Source organism: Molothrus aeneus, unplaced genomic scaffold (assembly GCF_037042795.1).
Source record: "Molothrus aeneus isolate 106 unplaced genomic scaffold, BPBGC_Maene_1.0 scaffold_30, whole genome shotgun sequence".
Taxonomy (NCBI): domain Eukaryota; kingdom Metazoa; phylum Chordata; class Aves; order Passeriformes; family Icteridae; genus Molothrus; species Molothrus aeneus.
Window position 1 is genome coordinate 2,153,276 of NW_027098964.1, and position 15,918 is coordinate 2,169,193.

Here is a 15,918-nt window from a genome sequence, read left to right on the forward strand (position 1 = left end):
TGTGAATAAGTGTACAAGCTATGGGCGGGGCTATGCAAACGAGGATCGGGGATGTGGCGAGCAGCTGGGTGGGCGTGGCCATGCTAATGAGCAGGTATATTGAATCCTGTGACGTCATTCCAACAGAGCTCACGTCACTAACCCGTCCGTGTTCGTTTCGTCACCCTCACCACCGTGACGTCATCCCCGCCCCATTACCACTAATACCCGCGCAAGCCCCTCCCCTTCACCCCGTGACGCCATCACGTGCGGCGCGGCGCCGCGCTCTCTGATTGGCTACGACGCTCTCGGCGGCGGCGACGCCAAGATGGCGGCGGAGCGCGCGGATGCGGCGGCGGCGGCGGCCGGGCCCGGGGAGCCCCTGAGGGACCCCCGAGCCCCCGAGCGCTCGCCCTACGCGGGCTGGGCCCACCCCGAGCTCCAGGCCACGCTCGCCGGCATCGGAGCCCCCGCGCAGGGTGCGGGGAGCGGGGGGGAAACCGTGAGGGGAGAGCGGGGATGGATCCGTGAGGGGAGAGCGGGGATGGATCCGTGAGGGGAGAGCGGGGATGGATCCGTGAGGGGAGAGCGGGGATGGATCCGTGAGGGGAGCGGGGATGGATCCGTGAGGGGAGAGCGGGGATGGATCCGTGAGGGGAGCGGGGATGGATCCGTGAGGGGAGAGCGGGGATGGATCCGTGAGGGGAGAGCGGGGATGGATCCGTGAGGGGAGAGCGGGGATGGATCCGTGAGGGGAGAGCGGGGATGTGTGAGGGGAAGAAGGGAAATTCGGGGATTTTGGGGTCACTTGAGGGGAGATCTGAGGGAGTTCTGGGGGTCCCTGGGGGGGAAGTGTTGGGGTGCTGAGAAGTTTTCAGGGTCTGTGATGGGGCAGAGGAATTTGGGGGGTTCTGGGGCAGAATTTGGGGGTCCCTGACCCCCTCCTTTTCCCCCTAGGGACCCGTGAGGAGCTCCTGGAGCGGCTCCAGGCCTACACCCTGCAGGTGAGAGCCCCAAAACAGGGGGACCCCAAATTCTCCCCTGTCCCTTTGAGGAGGGAGACTAATTTTGGGGGGGTTTAATGTGGTTTTTGGGGGGTTTAGTGGGATTTTTGGGGGATTTAATAGAAGTTTTGGGGGGTTTAATGTTATTTTTGGGGAGATTTAATAGGCTTTTGGGGAGTTAAATTTGACTTGTTTGGGAGTTTAATGTGATTTTTCGGAGCTTTAATGTCGTGTTGAGGGTGTTTGTTCCATTTTTGGGGGTGGGAGGATTCCTGCCGCCCCCACCCTCGCAGAGGGGGGGTCCCCATGTCCCCTCCAAGCAGGGGGGGCTCACAGGGACCCCTCCCCAATTTGTGCCCCCCCCAGACTGGGATCGTGCTGAGCCGCCCTGCCCTGCGCCCCGAGGAGGGGGACAAGGCCCCGCCCCCCCAGGTGGGATTTTGGGGGGCTCTGGGGGGGCTTGGGGTGGGGGAGGGGGTCCATGGGTGCCTTTGGGGGGGTTTAGGACCCCTCAGAGCTCCACATTTTGGGGTGGGGGGGGTCACTGACACCCAGTTTTGGGGTGGGGGGGGGTTAAAACTCTCCAGAACCCAAATTTGGGGTGGTGGGGCATTAAATTTTGGGGTGGGGGGCGGGGGGGTCAATGACACCCAGTTTGGGGTGGGGGGCGAGTTGAAATTTTCCAGAATCCAAATTTGGGGCAGGGAGGGTGTTAAATTTTGGGGGGTGGGGGAGGTTAAAACTCCTCAGACCCCCCCCCCAAATCCGGGGTGCTTGTGGTGTTAAATTTTGGGGTGGGGGGGGGACAATGATGCTCCATTTTGGGGTGAGGGGAGTCAAAACCCTCCAGACCCCCAAATTTTGGGGTGGGGGGGGGGGTCAGTGACACCCAGTTTTGGGTTGTGTTGGGGGGCGGGGGGTGTTAAAAACCCCGCGATCCGAATCCGGGCTGTTCGTGGCGCTAAACTCTGGGCCGGGGGTGTCTCAGGTGCCCCCCCAGCTGCCCCCAGCGCTGCCCCTGCAGCACCCCCTGGTGCCCCCCCCTCCCCCGCCGGGGCTGGGGCTCGGCTTCGGCCTGGGGGGGCCCGTGGGGGGGGTCCCGGTGCCGCCGCCGCCGCCGCCCGCGGGGCTCAGCGAGGAGGAGCGGCTGACGCTGGCCCAGCAGCAGGCGGCGCTGCTGCTGCAGGAGGAGCGGGCCCAGGTCCGGGGGGCTCCTCTGGGGCGTGGGGGGCTCCTCTGGGGGGTGGGGGGCTCCGCTGGGTGGTGGGGGGCACGGGGATGTGGGATTTGGGGGCGTTTTGGGGGAGTTTCATTGGGGGTTTGGGGGGGGTTAAAGCAGCTCTTGTGCTGCAGGAGGAGCGGGCCCAGGTCCGGGGGGCTCCTCTGGGGCGTGGGGGGCTCCGCTGGGGCTTGGGGGGCTCCGCTGGGGCTTGGGGGGGCTCCTCTGGGGGGTGGGAGGCACGGGGATGTGGGATTTGGGGGCGTTTTGGGGGAGTTTCATTGGGGGTTTGGGGGGGGTTAAAGCAGCTCTTGTGCTGCAGGAGGAGAGGGCGCAGGTCTGGGGGGGGATTTTGGGGTGGGGGCTCCTCTGGGGGGAGGGGGGCGCGGGGGGTCCGGGGCTGTGGGGTTTGGGGGGCTTTAAAAGGGTCTGGGGGGTGTTGGAGGGGGTGGGGCCACCTTGGGGAGGGTACTCATGGGGGGGGGAGCTGAGGGGTGGTTTGGGGGGGGATTTGTGGTTTTTGGGGGGTGGGTGACACTTTGGGGGGGCACCCTTGGTTTCTGGGGGGGTCCTGACTGCGCTCCCCTGTCCCCCCCCTCAGGGCCAGCACCCGTTTGGGGACAAGGCCAAGGAGCAGGAGCTGCTGGAGCAGCAGAAACGGGTGAGGGGGCACCCAGGGCTTGGGGGGGCTCCCCTGGGTTTGGGGGGGCTCCCCTGGGCTTGGGGGGGCTCCCCTGGGTTTGGGGGGGCCTCACCCAGCCCCCCTGACCCCCCGTGCCCCCCAGGCCGCGGTGCTGCTGGAGCAGGAGCGGCAGCAGGAGATGGCCAAGCTGACCCCCCCCGCCCCCCGCGCCCCCCCCGAGGGGGCTCCCATGGCTGCCAGGACCCCCCTGGCCCCCCGAGGTGAGGGGGGGACATTGGGGGAGGGGTGGGGGGGGGACACCTCTGTCCCCACCCCCTCCCCAGGCTGATGGCGCCTTTGTGTCCCCCCCCCCTCCCCAGGCAGCCCCATGGGAGTCCCCCTGGCCATGGGAGCCCCCCGGCCCCGCGGGCCCCCCCCGCCCCCCGGCGATGACAGCAGAGAGGTGGGGCTGGGGGGGCTCTGAGGCTGGGGGGGCTCTGAGGCTGGGGTCTCTATTGTGGGGAGGGGTCTCTGTGGGCTTGGGGTCTCTACTGGGGTCTCTGCATGTCAGGGGTCTCTTGTGGGGGGGGCTCTGAGTCTGGGGGTTCTGGGTCTGGGGTCTCTGTTCTGGGGAGGGGTCTCTGTGGGTTTGGGGTCTCTGTTGGGGGGGTCTGTGAGGCTGGGGGCTCTGTTGTGGGGAGGGGTCTCTGTGGGGCTGGGGGCTCTACTGGGGTCTCTGTGGGTTTGAGGTCTCTACTGGGGTCTCTGTGGGTTTGGGGTCTCTGTTGGGGGGGTCTCTGGGTCTGGGGGTTCTGGGTCTGGGGTCTCTGTTCTGGGGAGGGGTCTCTGTGGGTTTGGGGTCTCTGTTGAGGGGGTCTGTGGGGCTGGGGGCTCTGTTGGGGGGTGCTCTGAGTCTGGGGGTTCTGGGTCTGGGGTCTCTGTTCTGGGGAGGGGTCTCTGTGGGTTTGGGGTCTCTTTAGGGACAGTCTTGGGAGTCTCCCCAGTTTTGGGGTCTCCTTAAATTCTGGGGTGGGTCCTGGGCGTCTCTCTGATTTCAGGGCGGATCTTCCTGATTTTGGGGGGGCTCCCGGGGGTCTCCCTGATTTTGAGGGGGGTCCTGGGGGTTCCTCTGACCCCCCCCTCCTGCCCCCCCCAGAACGAGGACTCCGGGGTGGGCCCCAAGATCCCGCAGGCGCTGGAGAAGATCCTGCAGCTCAAGGAGAGCCGGCAGGAGGAGCTGGTGACAGTGCCAGGGGTGTCGGGTGAGCCCTGCCCCAGCCGTGCCACCCCCTGTGCCACCCCAGTGTCCCCAATGTCACCCCCTGTGCCACCCCAGTGCCACCCCAGTGTCCCCAGTGCCACCTCAGTGTCCCCAATGTCACCCCCAGTGCCACCCCAGTGTCCCCAGTGCCACCTCAGTGTCCCCTGCCACCCCCTGTGCCACCCACAGTGTCCCCCTATCCCCACTGGGTGCTCCCCACCAAAGGTGGGGGTGGCACCCAGAGGTGGGGGTGGCACCCAGAGATGGAGAGTGGCACCCAGAGGTGGGGGTGACACCAAAGGTGGGGGTGGCACCCAGAGGTGGGGGTGGCACACAGAGGTCGGGGTGGCACCCAGAGGTGGGGGTGACACCCAGAGGTGGGGGTGACACCAAAGGTGGGGGTGGCACCCAGAGGTGGGGGTGACACCAAAGGTGGGGGTGACACCAAAGGTGGGGGTGACACCCAGAGGTGGGGGTGACACCAAAGGTGGGGGTGACACCCAGAGGTGGGGGTGACACCAAAGGTGGGGGTGACACCAAAGGTGGGGGTGGCACCCAGAGGTCGGGGTGGCACCCAGAGATGGAGAGTGCCACCCAGAGGTGGGGGTGGCACCCAGAGGTGGGGGTGGCACCCAGAGGTGGGGGTGACAGCCCTGTCCCCCGTGTGCCCCCAGCCGAGGACGAGATGGAGACGGAGCTCCGGGCGTCGGCGTCGGCCTCCGAGGCCGAGGAGGACATGGGGACATCCAAAAAGGAGGTGACAGAGGGGACAATGGGGGACAGGCCCCCCCCCACCCACACTGGGGGGATGGGGGGGTCCCATGGGTGCCCCAAATTCCCGGGGGTCATGGATGGGTTTACGTGGGAGGGGGTTTGGATGGCTCTGGGGTCACCTGTGTCCCTGGGGTGCCATTGTTGTCCCCTCCCTTGGCGGCCATGGGTGGGTTTGGGTCACTTTGGGGTCACCCCAATGTCCCTTTCCTGTCCCCTTACTGGGAGGATCTGTCCCCTCTCGGTGCCACCCCAATGTCCCCATTTTGTCCCTACCAAGTGCAGGGGGTGTGACTCACTCTGGGGTCACTTGTGTCACCTTCGTGTCACCTTTGTCCCCTCTTCTGACATCCCATCGGGGGTCCCTCTTTGTCCCCCCAGTTAGAGGGACCTGTCCCACCTCCGTGTCCCCTCACTGTCCCTTTTTGTCCCCTCCTGTGTCACCTCCATGTCCCCTCACTGTCCCTTTTTGTCCCCTCCCAGCGGAACCGGAAGCGCCGGAACCGGAAGAAGAAGAAGCGGGGGAGGGGCGGGGCCCGGGAGGGGGCCCCAACGCCGACCCCCCCCCGGGGGGACCCCGAGCCCGCGCCCGGGGACGGCCCCGAGGTGGAGATCGAGTACGTGAGCGAGGAGCCCGAGATCTACGACCCCAACTTCGTCTTCTTCAAGAGGATCTTCGAGGCCTTCAAGGTGACACTTGGGGGGTGCTGGTGGCACCTTTGGGTGCCGGGGGGGGTCACTGCTGGGTGCCAGGGTGACCCCTGGGTGTCAGGGGTCATTCCTGGGTGCCAGGGTCACTCCTGGGTCACTCTTGGATGCCAGGAGTCACCCCTGGGTGCTGAGGGTCACCCCAGTGTCACCCTTGGTCACCTGCTGACCTGTGTCCCCTGTCCTCTGACCCTGTTCCCTCTCCCTAACCCTGTCCCCGTCCCCTGTCCCTGTCCTCTGGGTCCTTCTGACCCCTGTCCCCGTCCCCTCCCCAGCTGACGGATGAGGTGAAGAAGGACAAGGAGAAGGAGCCGGAGCGGGCGGAGAGAACTGAGAGCACCGGGGCGCCCCGGAAAAAGGGACCCGAGGATGGCACCAGGGGCAGCGACGGGGACAGCTCTGAGGATGAGCAGGTGACACGGGGACATGGGGACATGGGGACAGCTCTGAGGATGAGCAGGGGACATGGGGACATGGGGACAGCTCTGAGGATGAGCAGGTGACACGGGGACAGGGGGACATTGGGGACATTGGGGACGGGGACAGTGGGGACAGCTCTGAGGATGAGCAGGTGACACGGGGACATGGGGACATTGGGGACAGCTCTGAGGATGAGCAGGTGACACTGGGGACATTGGGGACATGGGGACATTGGGGACAGGGCAGTGATGGGATGATGCAGTGGCACTGGGGACACGGGGGACAGCGGGGTGACATTGAGGGTGACGGGAGGTGGCAGCTGGAGCTGGTACTGAGTTGGGGACAACGCCGGGGTGTTTGGGGACACTGACTGGGGGTGGTGACAGCCGGCACTGGGAAGGAGGGGACGGTCCCTGAGGTGGGACAGGGACAGCGGGCGCCGCCATCGGGTGCCACCCTCCCCGTGTCACTCGAGCTGTCCCCACGTGTCCCCAGGAGAAGAAGCAGGAGGTCCCCAAGCTGTCCAAGAAGAAGCTGCGGCGCATGAACAGGTTCACAGTGGCCGAGCTGAAGCAGGTGACACTTGGGGACAGACACGGCCCTGTCCCCTCCCCCGCGGGTGTGGTGGCACTCGGAGCTGGGGACAGCCCTGAGGTGACACCTCCTGTCCCCTGGGAGCCCCGGTGGAGCCACGCAATGTGCCCTTGTCACCTTCCTGGGGACACTGGGGTCCCAGCTGCCCGCCTGGGGGTCCCCTTGGGACCTCAGTCTTCTCCTTGTCACCCCACCAGTGCCACCCTGGTGTCCCGTGGCCCCACCCAAGGTCACTTTGATGTCCCCAGCACCATTCTGGGGCTCTCCTCCCCTCACTCTCCCTCGTCCCCTGCTGTCCCTTTGCTGTCCCTTTGCTGTCCCTCTGCTGTCCCCAGCCGGTGGCCCACCTTGACATGGTGGAGATGCACGATGTGACCACCCAGAGGTCACCTTGTGTCCCACAGAGCCACCCTGGGACTGTCCCTGCTAACTCCCCTGATGTCCCCTGCTGTCCCTCTGCTGTCCCCAGCTGGTGGCCCGCCCTGACGTGGTGGAGATGCACGATGTCACCGCGCAGGACCCCAAGCTCCTGGTGCACCTGAAGGCCACGCGGAACTCGGTGCCGGTGCCGCGGCATTGGTGCTTCAAGAGGAAATACCTGCAGGGCAAGAGGGGCATCGAGAAACCGCCCTTCGAGCTGCCCGAGTTCATCAAACGCACCGGGATCCAGGAGATGAGGGAGGCCCTGCAGGAGAAGGTGGGGACACCTCGGGGACACCTCGGGGACACCTCGGGGACACCTCGGGGACAGTGTGAGGGCGGCCAGGGCCATGGGAGGGGTTTGGGGAGGGGTTTGTGGAGGTTCTTGGTGGTCACAGGCACCCAGGAGATGAGGGAGGCCCTGCAGGAGAAGGTGGGGACAGCTTGGGGACATTGGGACACCTTGGGGAGACCTTGGGACACCTTGGGGACATTGGGACACCTTGGGGAGCGTCTGAGGGGCAGCTGTGAGGGTGGGATGGGTTTGGGGAGGGGTCTGGGGGGTTTGGAGAAGTCCTGGGTGGTCACCAGACATGCAGGAGATGTGAGAGGCCCTGCAGGAGAAGGTGGGGACACCTCGGGGACACCCTGGTTGGGTTTTGGGGACACCCTGGTTGGGTTTTGGGGACCCCCTGGTTGGATTTGGGGACCCCCTGGTTGGGTTTTGGGGACCCCCTGGTTGGATTTGGGGATACCCTGGTTGGGTTTTGGAGGTTTGGGGACCCCCTGGTTGGATTTTGGAGGTTTGGGGACCCCCTGGTTGGGTTTTGGGGACCCCCTGGTTGGATTTGGGGATACCCTGGTTGGGTTTTGGAGGTTTGGGGACCCCCTGGCTGGGTTTGGGGACCCCCTGGTTGGGTTTGGGGACCCCCTGGTTGGATTTTGGGGACCCCCTGGTTGGGTTTGGGGATACCCTGGTTGGATTTTGGGGACCCCCTGGTTGGGTTTTGGAGGTTTGGGGACCCCCTGGTTGGGTTTGGGGACCCCCTGGTTGGGTTTGGGGATACCCTGGTTGGATTTTGGGGACCCCCTGGTTGGGTTTGGGGACCTTGTGCCCATCACGGTCACACCCGTGTCCCCGGTGGCCGCTCCTGGGGTGTCCCCGCGGCCCCGGGCCGTGTCCCCAGTGTCCCCTGCGCTGTCCCCAGGAGGAGCAGAAGACCATGAAGTCCAAGATGAGGGAGAAGGTGCGGCCCAAGATGGGCAAGATCGACATCGACTACCAGAAACTGCACGATGCCTTCTTCAAGTGGCAGACCAAGCCCAAGCTGACCATCCATGGGGACCTCTACTACGAGGTGGGGACACTGGGGACACCTGGGGGGACACCTGGGGCTTCAGGGCTGGCCTGGGGGACATTTGGGGACATCCTGGTTGGATTTTGGGGGTTTCAGGACATCCTGGTTGGATTTTGGGGCCCTTGTCACCTTCAGGACATCCTGGTTGGAGGTTTGGGGTTTGGAGATGTCCTGGTTGGATTTTGGAGATTTGGGGACACCTGGGGGGACACCTGGGGCTTCAGGGCTGGCCTGGGGGACATTTGGGGACATCCTGGTTGGAGGTTTGGGGTTTGGAGAGGTCCTGGGTGAAGATTTGGGGTTTTGAGGATATCCTGGTTGGACATTTTGGGCTCTGGAAATGTCCTGGTTGGATTTTGGGGACATCCTGGTTGGATTTTGTGACTCTGGGGACATCCTGGTTGAACATTTGGGGCTTTGGGGACATCCTGGGGGTGGCATTGGCGGCTTTGGAGACATCTTGGGCGGACATTGGTGGCTTTTGGGACATCCCTGTGGGATTCTGGGGGCTTTGGTGCCACCCTGGTTGGGTCTTTGGGGTTGTCACCGCCCCGTTGTCCCCTTGGTGACCTCGTTGTCCCTTTGTTGTCCCCTTGGTGTCCCCAGGGGAAGGAGTTTGAGACGCGGCTCAAGGAGAAGAAGCCGGGAGATCTCTCGGACGAGCTGCGGATCGCGCTGGGCATGCCTGTGGGGCCGGTGAGGGCACCCCAAAACCACCCCAAAAACACCCCAAAAACACCCCAAAACCACCCTAAAACACCCAAAAACACCCCAAAAACACCCCAAAAACACCCCAAAAACACCCAAAAACCACCCCAAAAACACCCTAAAACAAACACCCTAAAACCACCCCAAAAACACCCCAAAACACCCTAAAAACACCCCAAAACCACCCTAAAACACCCCAAAAACACCCCAAAAACACCCCAAAACCACCCCAAAAACACCCTAAAACCATCCCTAAACCACCCCAAAAACCATCCCAAATCCCACATCCCTGGGCATGCCCGTGGGGCCGGTGAGGGCACCCCAAAACCACCCCAAAAACACCCTAAACACCCCAAAAACACCCTAAAACACCCCAAAACCACCCCAAAACCACCCCAAAACCACCCCAAAACACCCTAAAAACACCCCAAAACCACCCCAAAACCACCCCAAAAACACCCCAAAAACACCCCAAAAACACCCCAAAACCACCCCAAAATCATCCCAAAATCATCCCAAACCCCAAATCCCTGGGCATGCCCGCGGGGCTGGTGAGGGCACCCCAAAATACCCCAAAACCACCCTAAAACCATCTTAAATCCACCCCCAACCCCAAATCCACCCCAAATCCACCCCAAATCCACCCCAAATCCCACCCCAAGCCCCTGGAATGTTCCATGCCCTGCCCTGGGGGGGGGACACACCCCTTCCTTTAGGGCCCCCCTAATCTCTGATTTCGGGGTCCTGGTGCAGATTTGGGGTTTTTTTAGGGGGTTCTGGTGCAGATTTAGGGTTTTTTTGGGGCCCCGGGGGTGTTTTGGGGGCGCTGACCCCCCCAGGAATGTTCCATGCCCTGACGGGGGGGGGAGGACACCCCTTCCTTTGCCCCCCCCCCAATCCCTGCTGTGATTTCGGGGTCCAGGTGCAGATTTGGGGTTTTTTGGGGGATCCTGGTGCAGATTTGGGGTTTTTTGGGGGGTCCTGGGTTGGATTTGGGGTTTTTGGGGTCCCGGGGGTGTTCTGGGGGCGCTGACCCCCCTGTGCCCCCCCAGAACGCCCACAAGGTGCCCCCGCCCTGGCTGATCGCCATGCAGCGCTATGGACCCCCCCCCTCCTACCCCAACCTCAAAATCCCGGGGCTCAACTCCCCCATCCCCGAGGTGAGCGCGGCTTTTGGGGTGCTGGGGGGGTTTGGGGGGGATTTGGGGTTTTTTGGGGGGATTTTGGGTTTTTTGGGGGGGATTTTGGGGGGAATTTGGGGTTTTTTGGGGGGATTTTGGGGGGAATTTGGGGTTTTTTGGGGGGGAATTTGGGGTGCAAGGTGGGGGTGTTTGGGTGGGTTTAGGAGGGGATTTGGGGTGGTTTTGGGGTGGTTTTGGGATGCTTGGGGTTGATTTTAGGGTTTTTGGGGTGGTTTTGGGGGGGTTTGGGGGTTTTTGGGGTGGTTTTGGGATTTTTTAGGGGGATTTTGGGGTTCTTTTGGGGGTCCTGGGTGGGGGGATTTTGGAAGTTTTTTGGGGGGCATTTTGGGGGTTTTTGGTGTTTTTTAGGGGGATTTTGGAGGTTTTTCGGGGGGGATTTTGGGGGTTTTGTGGTGCTGCAGGGTGGGGGTGTTTGGGTGTTTTTAGGAGGGGATTTGGGGTGGTTTTGGGGGGGGATTTTGGGGGGGTTTTTCGGGGGGGATTTTGGGGGTTTTTTGGTGCTGCAGGGTGCAGGATGCTTTGGGGGCGGTTTCAGGGTAATTTCGGGGTGCCCAGGGTGATTTTGGGGTGTCCCCCCCAGGGCTGCTCCTTCGGGTACCACGCCGGGGGCTGGGGGAAGCCGCCCGTGGACGAGACGGGGAAGCCGCTCTATGGGGACGTGTTTGGGACCAACGCCGCCGAGTTCCAGGTGATGGGGGCACATCTGGGACCCCCAAACCCCACTGGGGCTCCCCCAAACCCCCCGGGACCCCCCAAACCCCACTGGGGCTCCCCCAAACCCCACGGGACCCCCCAAACCCCCCGGGACCCCCCCAAACCCCACTGGGGCTCCCCCAAACCCCACGGGACCCCCCAAACCCCACTGGGGCTCCCCCAAACCCCACGGGACCCCCCAAACCCCCCGGGACCCCCAAACCCCACTGGGGCTCCCCCAAACCCCATGGGACCCCCCAAACCCCCCGGCACCCCCCAAACCCCATGGGACCCCCCCAAATCCCCTGGGACCCCCCCAATCCCATGGGACCCCCCCAAACCCTGCTGGACCCCCCAAAATCCCCTGGGATCTCCCTGGGACTCCCCCAAACCCTGACAGACCCACCGGGACCCCCCAAATCCCCCTGGGACCCCCCCAAACCCCATCAGACCCTCCCCAAATTCCCTGGGATCTCCCTGGGACCCCCAGATTTGGGGTCTCCATAACCCCACACCCAAATCCCCCATCCGAGCATCCAAAAACCCCCAAATCCCCCCAAAATAACGCAAAAATCCCCAAATCCCCCTCCCCAACCTCCTGGGACCCCCAAATTCCTGAGTGACCCCCCCCAGCCCCCCCAGATTTGGGGTCTCCATAACCCCACACCCAAATGCATCAAAAAAACCCCAAAAATCCCCCAAAAAACCCCAAAAATCCCTGAAAAAAAACCCCAAAAATCCCCCCAAAAAACCCCAAAAATCCCTGAAAAAAAACCCCAAATCCCCCCAAAATCCCCCTGCCCGACCCCCCCAAACCCCCTGGGACCCCCCCCCAAATCCCCTGGGACCCCCAAATCCCTGAGTGACCTCCCCGGCCCCCCCCCAGATTTGGGGTCTCCATAACCCCACACCCAAATCCCCTTTCCAAGCATCAAAAAACCCCAAAAAAACCCCAAAACCCCCCAAATCTCCCCCAAAATCCCCCTGCCCGACCCCCCTGGGACCCCCCAAATCCCCGGGTGACCCCCCCGGGCCCCCCCAGACCAAGGAGGAGGAGGAGGAGATCGACCGCACGCCCTGGGGGGAGCTGGAGCCCTCGGACGAGGAATCCTCGGAGGAGGAGGAGGAGGAGGAGAGCGACGAAGAAAAACCGGACGAGACCGGATTCATCACCCCTGCCGACAGGTGGGCACCCCAAAAATACCGGGGGCGCCCCAAAAAATCTCCCGAGTGTCCCCTAAACCCCCCCAAATTCCCCCAGAAAGGAGCGATGAATTTGGGGTGAGGAGTGGGGGGGGGGGGGGAACACAGCTGAGGAGCACCCCAAAAACTCAGGGGGACCCCAAAAAACTCACAGGGAAGCCTAAAAATTTTCACAGGGAACCCCCAGAACTCAGGGGCACCCCAAAAAACTCAGGGGCACCCCAAAAAGTCTCTCAAGTGTCCCCAAAATCCCCCATAAAGGGGCGATAATTTGGGGTGAGGAGTGGGGTTCACCCCCTCCACGGACACCCCCAAAAATTCGGAGGTGCCCCCGAAAAATCAGGAGCACCTCAGAAAAGTCAGGGGCACCCCAAAGATCTCAGGGGTACCCCAAGAAATCTCCCAGGTGTCCCCTAAACCCCCCCAAATTCCCCCAGAAAGGAGCGATAAATTTGGGGTGAGGAGTGGGGTTCACCCCCACTATGGACAGCTGGGGGCACCCCAAAAAAAACTCAAAGGGAACCCCGGAAAAGTCAGGGGCACCCCAAAAACTGATTGGGACCCCCTGAACCCCCAAAATCCCCCCAGAAAGGGGAAATCCTGTGGGGTTTTCTGTGGGGTGGGGAATGGGGTTCATCCCCTCTGAAACAAACTGGGGGGACCCCAAGAACTCAGGGGGACCCCAAGAACCCAGGGGGACCCCCAAGCACCCAGGGGCACCCCAAGAACTCAGGGGGACCCCCTGAACCCCCAAATCCCCCGTAAGAGGAGAATCCTTTGGGGTTTTCCTTTGGGGCGGGGAACGGGGTTGGTTCGTCCCCTCTGAAATGAACTGGGGGGACGCCCCACACCTTTCGGGGCGCCCCTGAGTTCCCGGGGTGCCCCTGACCCCCCAATTCCCCCTCAGTGGTTTGATCACCCCCGGGGGCTTCTCCTCGGTGCCGGCCGGGATGGAGACCCCGGAGCTGATTGAGCTGCGCAAGAAGAAAATCGAGGAGGCCATGGACGGGTGAGGGGGGTTGGGGATTTTGGGGGGGTTTGGGGATTTTGGGGGGATTTTGGGGAGATTTTGGGGGGATTTGGGGATTTTGGGGGGATTTTGGGGGCATTTGGGGGGATTTTGGGGGGCATTTGGGGGGATTTTGGGGGGATTTTGGGGGGATTTGGGGGGATTTTGGAGAGGTTTTTGGGGGGGAGGTTGGAGGGGTTTTGGGGGGGTTTGGGGAGGTTTTTGGGGGGGGGTTGGGGAATTTTGGGGCTTTGGAGAGGGTTTGGGGGGGATTGGGGGGTTTCTAGGGGAGTTTTGGGGGGGTTTGGGGTTTTGGGGAGGTTTTTGGGGGTGTTTGGAGGGATTTTAGGGGGAGGTTTTTGGGGGGTTTTGGGGAGGTTTTTGGGGGGGATTTTGGGGAGGTCTTGGGGCCGGGGTGTAGGGGGGGGGGTTTGGGGTGCTGGGGGTGGTTTTGGGGTGATCAGGAACCCCCCACCCAATCCTGACCCCCCCAAACAGGAGCGAGACCCCCCAGCTGTTCACGGTGGTCCCCGAAAAGCGAACGGCGACCGTGGGCACGGCCATGATGGGCTCCACCCACATCTACGACATGTCTGCGGTGAGAGCCCCAAAACACCCCAGAAACACCCAAAAACATCCCAGAAACACCCAAAAACACCCCAAAAACACCCAAAAACACCCCAAAACACCCCAAAAACACCCCAAAAACACCCCAGAAACACCCCAAAAACACCCTAAAAACACCCAAAAACATCCCAGAAACACCCCAAAAACACCCTAAAAACACCCAAAAACACCCCAAAACACCCCAAAAACACCCCAAAACATCCCAGAAACACCCAGAAACACCCCAGAAACACCCCAAAACACCCAAAAACACCCCAGAAACACCCCAGAAACACCCAGAACACCCCAAAAACCACCCAAAAACACCCCAGAAACACCCAAAAACACCCAAAAACACCCCAAACACACCCCAAACCACCCCCACCCACATCTCTGACATGTCTGCGGTGAGAGCCCCCAGAGAACCCCCCCAAAACAGCCCTGAGACCCCACAAACCACGGGATTGGGGTCACCCGTGTCCCCATGGTGTCCCCATGGTGTCCCCATGTCCCCGACAGGTGACAGAGGCGCAGGGGGTGACAGTGACACTGTCCCCAATGTCCCCAATGTCCCCAATGTCCCCAATGTCCCCAATGTCCCCATTGTCCCCATATCCCCATGTCCCCAGTGATGTCCCCAATGTCCCCAATGTCCCCAATGTCCCCCCATTACAGGTGATGGGCCGCAAGGGCCCTGTGACAGAGGTTTAGGAGGTGACAATGACAGTGTCCCCAATGTCCCCAATGTCCCCATGTCCCCAATGATGTCCCCCCACAGGTGATGGGCCGCAAGGGCCCGGTGGCGGAGGCACAGGGGGTGACAATGACACTGTCCCCAATGTCCCCAATGTCCCCAATGTCCCCATTACAGGTGATGGGCCGCAAGGGCCCGGTGGCGGAGGCACAGGGGGTGACAATGACACTGTCCCCAATGTCCCCAATGTCCCCAATGTCCCCAATGTCCCCATTACAGGTGATGGGCCGCAAGGGCCCGGTGGCGGAGGCGCAGGGCGTGGAGGTGGCGCTGGCCCCCGAGGAGCTGGAGCTGGACCCCACGGCCATGACGCAGAAATACGAGGAGCACGTGCGGGAGCAGCAGGCGCAGGTGGAGAAGGAGGATTTCAGTGACATGGTGGCCGAGCACGCCGCCAAGCAGAAGGTGAGGTGGCACCTCCTGTCCCCTCTGTCCCCTCTGTCCCCTCTCTGTCCCCTCCCTGTCCCCTCGGGGCAGCCCCGTGCAGTTGGGATGAAGCACGAGGGGTTCCTGTCCCCAAGTCCCCACCGCGACCTCGCTCTCCCCTCCCTGTCCCCTCTGTCCCCTCCTTGTCTTCCCTGTCCCCTCCTTGTCTTCCCTGTCCCCTCCCTGTCCCCTCCCTGTCCCCTCACTGTCCCCTCACTGTCCCCTGTGTCCCCACAGCAGAAGAAGCGGAAGGCGCAGCCCCAGGACGCCCGCGGGGGGGGCAAGAAGTACAAAGAGTTCAAGTTTTAGATGTCCCCTCCCTGTCCCCCCCCTGTCCCCTCCCTGTCCCCTCCCTGTCCCCTCTGTCCCCTCAGTGTCACCCCGGGATCGGGGGATGTCACCCCGGGTGTTGGGGACACTGTGGTGGTGGCGCTGTCCCCGTCCTTGTCCCTGTCCCCAGCCTGTCCCCGTTGTTTTGTAAATAAAAGGTGGCATTGTCCCCACCCAACGCTGCGGCTCTGCCTGGTGGCACCGGGGTCACCGTGTCCCCAAGGTCACTGTGTCACCGGCCCATGTCCCCAGGGTCCCCAGGGTCCCCGTGTCACTGAGGTCACCGTGTCACTGAGGTCACTGTGTCACTGGGCCATGTCCCCAGGGTCCCCAGGGTCCCCGTGTCACTGAGGTCACTGTGACAACGAGGTCACTGTGTCACTGAGGTCACTGTGTCACCGGCTCATGTCCCCAGTGTCCCCAGGGTCCCCGTGTCACTGAGGTCACCGTGACAATGAGGTCACTGTGTCACCGGCTCGTGTCCCCAGTGTCCCCAGTGTCCCCAGGGTCCCCGTGTCACTGAGGTCACCGTGACAATGAGGTCACTGTGTCACTGAGGTCACTGTGTCACCGGGCCATGTCCCCAGTGTCCCCAGGGTCCCCGTGTCACTGAGGTCACCGTGACAATGAG

General features: G+C 62.7%; 1 protein-coding gene across 1 annotated transcript; it reads left to right on the top strand.

Moving 5' to 3' along the window:
* The first annotated feature begins 307 nt into the window (after positions 1-307).
* On the top strand, positions 308-15,465 carry SF3B2 (splicing factor 3b subunit 2). The gene is made up of 22 exons (XM_066570218.1): positions 308-458; positions 937-983; positions 1,350-1,415; positions 1,972-2,184; positions 2,804-2,863; positions 2,988-3,105; positions 3,205-3,287; positions 3,981-4,086; positions 4,760-4,842; positions 5,340-5,546; positions 5,840-5,977; positions 6,480-6,560; positions 7,048-7,275; positions 8,207-8,356; positions 8,963-9,052; positions 10,117-10,224; positions 10,847-10,954; positions 12,002-12,144; positions 13,070-13,171; positions 13,670-13,769; positions 14,751-14,936; positions 15,195-15,465. The coding sequence occupies exons 1-22, from the start codon at positions 308-310 to the stop codon at positions 15,264-15,266; spliced, it is 2,640 nt and encodes an 879-aa protein (XP_066426315.1). The 3' UTR covers positions 15,267-15,465.
* Positions 15,466-15,918: the final 453 nt, after the last annotated feature.